Source organism: Mus caroli, chromosome 1 (assembly GCF_900094665.2).
Source record: "Mus caroli chromosome 1, CAROLI_EIJ_v1.1, whole genome shotgun sequence".
Taxonomy (NCBI): domain Eukaryota; kingdom Metazoa; phylum Chordata; class Mammalia; order Rodentia; family Muridae; genus Mus; species Mus caroli.
In genome coordinates, this window is record NC_034570.1 from 172,746,106 (window position 1) to 172,754,997 (window position 8,892).

The following is an 8,892-nucleotide window of genomic DNA, read 5'->3' on the forward strand; positions in this document are numbered from 1 at the left end:
TTTATTAATTTGGGTGTTCTCTCTCTTGGGGTTAGTTTGTCTAAGGGTTTGTTGATTTTGCTTATGAACAAGCCAGCCCTTTCACCTCAGTCCTTTTTGATTCTTTTGGTTTCCATTTCATTAATTTCTACCTTGATCTGTATCATTTCTTTCTCCTGATGACTTTGGGTTGTCAGCCTGTTCTTGTTTAAGGTATATATCATTATCTATTTAAATCTCTTTAATTTTTAATGTAAGAAGAGTTAAAACTTTCCTCTTAGGATTTCTTTTTCCCATCCCAACATTGTGCTAAATTGTGCTTTTTTTTGACCCCAGTAATTTAAAATTTTCTTCAGAGATCAACTGATTATTCAAGAGCACACTGCTCGCTCTTCATTTGTAGAAGAATAAGTTCCTATTGCTATTGATTGCCACCTTTATTCCATTATGAGATAAAAAGACTGAAAAACCATTTAAATGTTTGTATCTAATATATCTTGTCTTAAAGTATTGCGTTAAGGGTTAGTTCCAGGGGCTGCTGAGGGCATTGTGTGGGACATATTCTGTGGGTGTCTCTTGTCCATTTGATCTGTGCAGTTCCTGAGATATCTTTTTGTCTAGGTGTCCTATCTATTGATATGAATGGGGTATTGGAATTACCCACAATTATTGTATCTAGATATTTTTGACCCTTTATGTGAAATGTGTTTTTTATTTGCTCCAATATTTGGTTCATGTATCTTTACAATTCTTATATCTTTCTGATGGATTGTTTAAATTAGTAACCTGTAGTGGTTTTATTTTTCCATCTCTTCTAATTTTGGTCTCAAGTCTTCCCCATTAAGTACTAAGTTTGGATATTTTTGCTTGTTCTTGGCTCCCGTTATTTGGTGTATTGATTTCCATTCTTTCACCCACAGTCTGGGTGTGTCTTTGCCGGTGAGGTATGTTTCTTGTAGACAAGAACTTGGATTTTGGGGGGTTTGGAGGTATGTATATGGTGTATGTGTGTATACATTTGCATGTACACATATGTGAAGGCCAGAGGTTAATGTCAAGTACTTCTTTGATTATGATTCACTTCTATATATGTTAGAACAGATCTCACTGAACCTGGAACTCACTGATTTAGCTATACTGACAGAATGGTAAACCCTGAAGCCTTGAAGCCCTCCTGCCTCTATCTCTTACTTCTTCACTAAATTTGAAATGGTTGGAGCTATTATAGAGGCTCTGGCCATTTTTAAAAATATAAATTATTTCCAGAGTTGCTCTTCTCCTCATCCTCCTTCTCCTTCTTCTCCTCCTCCCCCTCCTTCTCTTCCTGCTTCTCTTCTTGCTCTTTGCTGTTGTTATTCTGTCTCAGCCATGGCTTTCTCTCTATATTCCTTCTGGTAATGACTCCATCTCATTGATCTTTGATGTCTATGGAACCTGTCCTCTTCTTCTACCATGTGGGTTCTAAGGATCAAGCTCAGGCTTACACAGAAAGAGCCTTCTTTCACTGAGCTCTTGGGTTTTATATTTCATTTTCCACTTCTGTTTTTCCCATTTGGTTCTTCCCTATACTTTTTATATCTTTTCAGAGACCTTCTTGACAATTTTAAGTGTGCCTGAAATCACTTGTTAAAGCTTTCTGTTGTTGTTAAGGCTGCTTATAAATGGGTTTTAGATAACTCCAGCATTGTCTTCAGCATAGATAGACTCTCTCCCCTTCGGTTTGAGGTATTTTTGGTTCTTGGTAGAGTGACTTTCAATGAAAACCTAGATAATTTGTCCAGTTAAAAGACTAGTTGGGGGACTGGGAAAATGGCTCAGCAGTTAAGATCACCAGCTGTTCTTCTAGAGGTTCAATTCCCAGCAACTACCTGGTGGCTCACAACCACCTATGATGGGATCTGATGCCCTCTTCTGCTGTGCATTAAGACGGCACACTCATATACATGAATCTAAAACCAAACAAACAAAAAAAGAGTTTTGGGGCCTTATTTGAAATGTCCTTTGTATCTGACTTTCTCTGATGTTAGCCAAGGAAATAAATTGTGTCACTGTCTCATACTGAGCAGCAGGAGCAAAAAATCTCCTTCCTCACTTAGACATTGCCAACTGAAGGGGGCAGAGGTACTCCTCCTTAATACTGGGTCAGGGTGGGAGCCTTGGGCCTCCGTTACACTCTTAACAGAGAGTGCTGCAGACTGGGAGAAATAGGAGACCCCCCTCCCATGCAGCAAGATGGATAGGTGGCTACTGTGCTCAGGAAGGACCAAAGTCCAAAGGACCAAATATGGCGGGAGGCGGCAGCTGGTAAGGAGACACCAAGCTGTGGGGGTGACAATGGGGCATGTATTAAAATTAATAATAGTAAGAGACACGGTATTTTATTACCGAAGATAAGATTCTGGGTTACTTCGCCAAACACCTTGCACGGATGATCTCATCCAATTACCCTTTACACCGTGAGGCTTGCCACAGAAGTATGCGTTACTTCCGATTTTATAGACAAGGAAACGAAGACTGACAGGAAACTCCAGATTCATGTCAAGGCTGGTCTGAAACGTCATAAGCCGTGAACCCAGAATACCTGGATAGCATGCCGCCATGACTCAAACGTGGGATTAACTTGGACACGGAGAGAGTAATTTTTGGAAATTGAGTACTTGCATTTCTGAGCAGGTGTCTTCATGAGCATGTTTGAGTGAAGAAATAAGATGCTATAGCAGGTCTGTTTAAGGACAGTAGGTAGAGGGGACCTAAGACAGGAAGAAAAGAGGACGGAGACAAGGTCCTGATTCCCATGGTATAGACAGAGTGGACGCCACACCGACCTCTGCGCAGAACCCCGGTCTGGTTTTTTCTGGTGCTCTTTCAGAGTTCCTAACACGACATAACTCGTCTAATGACACCGTCTTTTCCCTTCTGCAGTTCATGCAGATTTCACCATAAGGCTGGCAAGATGGCACAGCCAGAGAAGGTGCCCCTCCGTGATGTAAGCCTGAAAACCTGAGCAAAATCTGAGGAACCCACATAAAGTTGTCCTCTAACCTTCACATGGGCAGGTGCCCACCCCACATAACAAGAATATTTTTTTTAAGTCTACAGTTTTTTAAGAAAGGGGTTTATTTTTCAATAAAAACTGATAGGATAGGATGATTTCTATGGCTGATTGATTCTTATCTTTAAAAAAATCATTTTACTGAGTCATGCTTGGTCACAAATTCAGAGCCTCGTCAAGCTAATTAGATACACTGTGGGTAGACAATGACATCTCATGGCCCCTTCTGAAGAAATGGAAGGGAAATAGAGGGGAAGAGGAAAATGCCAATAGAATCTGGATGCATACAACCAGATAGAAGCATCCCTCTCCAAGAACAGCCAAATATAGGCTAGTGTTTATTTCCCTTCAAGATAAGGCCTCATTGTGATCCCAGGTTAGTCCTGGAGCTCACTGTATAGCCCAGGCTGGCCTGTAGTGCTGGTATTGCGGATGTGTGCCAACTGGGTTTCACTGAGCTCTTAGATGCCTTGACTGTGGTGGGACAGTGCAAACAGTCCTGGTGGGTTATGAACACTTCTTATTGCTACAAGTAGGGGTGTCCAAAGAGCCTCTCAGTCTGGGAGGAACTATGCAGCCATTTACCAAAACAAGAAAGAAAGGAAAAGAAGGAAAAAGGCATCTAATCACAGACCATCATTCCACGGATAGAAAAAGGATGGAGGTCTGTGGCAAATGCTACATTAAGGGAGTGTCTATACTATAGGCTTTTAAGTTTAAAACTGCACCACAAGCTCTGGAGAAAGGATTACGCTACCAGAGTCTCCATTCTAGTTGCTGAGAGATTCTCCCAGCCCACCTTTGCTTCTTCTCCTGGGAAACTCCTCCAGCTTCACACTCCATATTTCTCCTCTCTCGGGTTGTAGAATAGGACAAGAATTACCAAGTCACATCATGAAACCGTATTTCTAACTGCACGTTCTTCTCTGGCTCCTGTAACTCCGGCCTGATGTGTGCTTCTAGATTCCCTGAGAATCACTGAAATCTCACAAAGTCAAACGGATTTTGTACTTGCCCCCAAGTCTCCCCTCCCCCCAACCCTGTCTACACCATCCAAGAGAATCAACGAGCTAATTCATGGGAGGAAAATGCAGCTATTTTATATACTTTTTTAAAAATCAATGCTCGATTAAAATCGGATTATAAAGCGGAATTGCATGATGGTGCCTCTGTCTGGCTGCCAGGCTGTGCCTTCTTCCTCCTGGGTTCTCAGTAGACTCCACTCTGCAAGTGCACGGGCAGCTGGGGCTCTGCTGCCACCTGGTCAAAGCAGCGGTTTATCTTGGAGGATGCTGGACCCTTCTGATACTCCTGGAAGATGGGATCTTTCCCTGAGGTCATCTGCGCTAACCTTTGTTCCTTCTTCTTGATGGCTTCCTTGATGCCCTCAATGTGACACTTCTCCTCCTTCTCCGCTGTCAGCTTCAAGATATGATGGTTTCTCTCGCGCAGGATGTTCAGCTCCTGCAGGTGCTGCGCCCTGTCCTTGGTGGTCTTGTGCGCATGACTCCTGGCCTGCCTGATCTTCTGTTCAGCCAGCTCTGCCAGCACCCGCTTGCTTACTTGGAGCAGCTCCTCTGCCTCCTCCGTGTGCCATCTCCTTCTCTGGAACTGCTCTGCCTCAGTCTGGGCCTTCGCCTGCTGCTCTCTGTGCCGCTGCTCCTTCACCAGACCCTTTTGGATGTCCTGGGAGCTCTGGGAGCTCTGAGAACTCTGCTCCAGCGACAGCTTCCTGAGGAGTTCCTCCGCCTTGGCCTGGCAGTCCATGAGAACCTTGCGAGCCTGGAAGTTGACAACCGTGCTCAGGTTGCTCTCCTGGACCTTCTTCGGGCTCTCCATCACATGCTCCCTCTTGTGACCCGCTATCTCCAGCCTCTTCTGCAGCTGCAGCCTGTTCAGGTCCCGAACACTCTGCAGCACCCTCTCCTGCTGCAGCACCCTCTCCTGCTCCCGCAGACTCTGCACTTGGCACTGTTTGAGATGCTCGGCCTGCGCTTGCACCTTGTCCATCTTGGCCAGGCCTCGGATCTCCGGGTTGTCAGCTTGCACCATCCACTCACTCTCGTTCTCTGACTGAACCGTGCTCCTTGCCTGGCGGTCGCGCCGCGGTCCCTGCTGCTTGTGACCCTGGCGAGGCTGCTCATGGCTATGGCCCCTCTGAGGCTTGTGCTGTTCCCTCTGTCCTTGCCATTGCTCCTGGCTCTGCAGCAGCAGCAGCTTGCGCTCTCTCTCGAGGGTCAAGTGAACTTTCTGGTCTGAGCGCTTCAGCTCTTCCCAGGCGACTGCAGCCTGTTGCTGCAGCTCTCGCATCCTCTGGGCCTTCTTGAGCCTGCTCAGCACCAGGGCCAAGATCTTCTGGTCCCTCAAAGAAATAACGGTCTCGTCCAGCTTGTTCTTGAGGACCTGAGCGTGCTGGCTACTCTTCTCTTTGCAGGAGGCAGAGGGACAGTCATACTTGTTTAAGGACTCAGTCAGGTCGTGGTTACTCCTATTCTGGGTGGATTGCTTACAGAACTCTAGGGAGTGCAAAGAGGACTTGTCGGTGAGAACCGAGGAAGGGGACCAGAGACCTACACGTCTGCACACCGGCACTGCCCACCGGTCTCCAGGGTGTGTGTTTTCTACAAGCAACGTTCCAGCATTCGGGGGACTGAAAGCTTCTCGGATGTACTGCAGGGACGAATCTCCCAGGGCTGCAGGGTAGCGCGGGTCGGGCTGATCCCGTGGCGGCTGCCGCTGCTGCCAGGTTCTGCTGGACTTGGTTGGTGCCTCCCCGCAGGCTTCTTCCAGGCAAAGGCTGCCGGACCTGTGCTTCCTGGCTCGGTCCGAGGGTCTTCGGGCCACGTGTGTCAGGCTGTGGCTTTCTCGTGGCGAGGCCATATACCCACGCCGGCGGGACCGCCCAGTGGACGAACACTTTGGGTGCACCCAGGGCACCTTGGTCTCGATCTCTGCGTCAGGAGTCTGGGCCCAGGGACTCAGAGACAACTCAGGCCAGCCCAGCTGGGCCGCGAACTCCTGCTCTCCAGCTAGCAAGGGTTCCCCGAGTTCCCCATAGGACCGTGGGGAGAAGAGATGGAAACCGGCCATGCTCCCTTCCCGGCTGGCCCAGAGTCTACAGAAGGTCGGCGGACCTTCAGGGGGCCACTGCAGACTCCCAGCCCACGCTCAGATCCTGCGACCCATGTGGCCTGTGACGCTCCTGCCACTTCATAATGCATCCTGGTGCCCTCTGGTCTTTAAAGGCCTCAGTGCACCCGGCCTTTGATGAGCTGGCTGGAAGTCTAGGAAACAAGGCATCGTGACTGCATCAGTGTTTCAGGTCCCTGAATTAGTGTATTGTGGAAGCTCCAGGCCAAGGGCTCCAACTTAAAAAGAGTTTAGTGGGAGAGAGGGACAAAGTGTAGTGTTGAGGAAGGAGGATTTTGCTTGTCCTTTGGAGTCACGTCTCTTTCTATTTTTATGTTTGTTCTATGTGTGTCTGTGTGGATGGACATGTAGAAGCCATGACCGGTGTGTGGGCAGCTCAGGACAGCTTGTAGGCGTTGGTTCTTTCTTTACACCATCTGAGTCCCAGGGATCGAATGTAGGCTTTGAGACAAGTACCCTTACCTGGCTAAGCAGGTCACCAACCTCACTAAGCCTTCTGTGCATGTAAGGTGTGGAAAGGAAACAGTCTCTGAAGCACACTGGTCTGAGCCTTAGCAAGCCCAAGGGATGCCTTCACAGTTACCTTGTGAACTTTAGAACAGCAACAGGCAATTCTGATTTTCCTCTAATGTGTAAGTTACAGTTTTTTTTTTTTTTAGAAATCAAAATATGAATTTTGTCTGCACTGTTTTCAAATAGCCCCTTGAAGATTTCATTTATTGACCATTTGTCTCCTGGCTCCCAACTTTTGTGAGACACCCCCCCCCCTCCATTGACAAAGGGCAAGTGACTCTGGATCTTCTGCTTTTAGCCCTGTGATGTTGAGCGCATTACTCCCATGAGCCCAAGTTCTGGAAAGCTGGGTTACGTTGAAGGCGAGGTGAAATGAAGTGTGTGGAACACCTGCCACCGGAATGCAGTCAATAAATGGTGTCCTACTAAGCTCCAGTTAGAGTTTTTAACACTTAACTGTATTAGTTTAAAAGTTTTTCTGCAGACTTCTAGCTGAAAGGAATTACTAGATTAATGTAATTTTAACCCAGTTTGGGTAAAATGTCAGAAAAGTGGTTCTCCGGTTCTGTTGGGTCAAGCTAAGACTGGGTTTACCCTCCTCTAGGGTTGCTATGGTCTGAATATATGCCTCCAAACTGCATGCTTTGACATCAAACCACCATGATGGTGGAACTAAGGGTCAGGCCATGATGGTGGAACTAAGGGTCTGGGACCATCCACAGATGATTGATCCGTGAGGGCAGAGCCCCTGTAAAAGACGTTGGTACACTTGTTCCACAACTTCATTCCAGTTTGCAAGAACAGCTTCAATATGCTGTGAAGCAGAAGGCAGTAGCAGGCAGACCAGGACAGTGCTAAGTGTGATTTGGTTGGGACTCGCTGGCAAATGTGTGGTCTGAGGGAGCAATGTGAACAGGAGATTTCCCTTGATTTGGGTTAGAAGTAGGAGACTTGATAGTGGTCAGGACTAAAGTGACTTCAAGTCAGAGTGTACCTGATCTATCTCACAGCAATATCAAGGATGCCTGGTACTCATGGTGCAACTTGTAAAAGTCTTCCTATTGGCTTATTCATGAAGATACACTCCACCTGTGGATCTGAGACCACCTCTTCACTAACTATAAATACAGTCCTATATAAAATGGCTAACTTACTTAAAACTTTATTGTGTGTTTGTGTGTGTGTGTGTGTGTGTGTGTGTACTCCATTAATCAGTTCTCAAGTATCAGCTTTGTAGATGACAATGTTGTGCCACAAGGTCAAAAGCTTTTACATGCTTGAAAGTCTTAAAGACCATGTGAGGCAGCCAGTCAAGGCTACCCAGGAGCAATCACAGCGGCCGTAACTCAGAATGCCTGTGGTCACTTCACACTACATAGCCTTTATAAAAGGTGGACCTCAGTGGGTGAAGGTATTTGCTGTCAGGCTTTATATGATGAGTTTGATCCCTGGGACCCACATGGTAGGAAGAACCAGCCAACTCCCACAACATCTGCTCTACATGCAGACTGTGGCACACTCACGTATGTGTGTGCACACACAAATATGTGCAATAACAAATATAAAGCTGAGTACTAAAATCATGGCAGGCCACTGTGTCTATGCATGTGTTCGTGCACTTGAGTGTGCCCCAGTGTGCAGGTGAATGTCAGAGCACACACAACCACTGTGAAGCAAAGGCCGGCAGCGAGCAGAGTCGCTTTTTCCTTGGGCTTGTTTTTATGTGGGTTACGCACTGGTGAAACACAAAGAGAAAGCTTTCTGAGGGGCCTGAAGAGAGGGCTCTGGGCCTTAGAGCACACCACACCTGCATCTCCACATCCCGGTATGACTCCTTGGAAGGCCCCAGCTTGCAAGTCAAGTCAGGGCTCCCAGGAGCACATGAGAGAGATGTTTTGTGAGCTCTAAGCTGCCAGGCAGCCCCTGGATGTTGAGAACAATCAAGCTCCTTTCTATTTGGCAGTGAAATCCCCAGTGGACTGCATTGTGTGCCTCAGAATGTGGCCTCTGCCAAATGGAGACCTGGGCCCTTTCTTGGAGTTTGTTGGAGGATTGAAAACTACGGTTAAATGTGCTCTGACCCCACAATTCAACTGAACCCATGGGTTCCATGTGCTTATGGTTCCTGAGGAAACTTGAAACATTCTCTCTCTCTCTCTCTCTCTCTCTCTCTCTCTCTCTCTCTCTCTCTCTCTCTC

General features: G+C 47.1%; 1 protein-coding gene across 1 annotated transcript; it reads right to left on the reverse strand.

Moving 5' to 3' along the window:
* Window positions 1-4,115: 4,115 nt before the first annotated feature.
* Ccdc185 (coiled-coil domain containing 185) lies at window positions 4,116-6,191 on the reverse strand. Its single transcript, XM_021166847.1, has one exon. It carries the CDS (start codon window positions 6,119-6,121, stop codon window positions 4,241-4,243), a length of 1,881 nt encoding a protein of 626 aa, XP_021022506.1. The 5' UTR covers window positions 6,122-6,191; the 3' UTR covers window positions 4,116-4,240.
* Window positions 6,192-8,892: the final 2,701 nt, after the last annotated feature.

Coding starts and splice junctions, on each gene's coding strand:
- Ccdc185 (XM_021166847.1), bottom strand. CDS start 6,121: ATGGCCGGTTTCCATCTCTTCTCCCCACGGTCCTATGGGGAACTCGGG.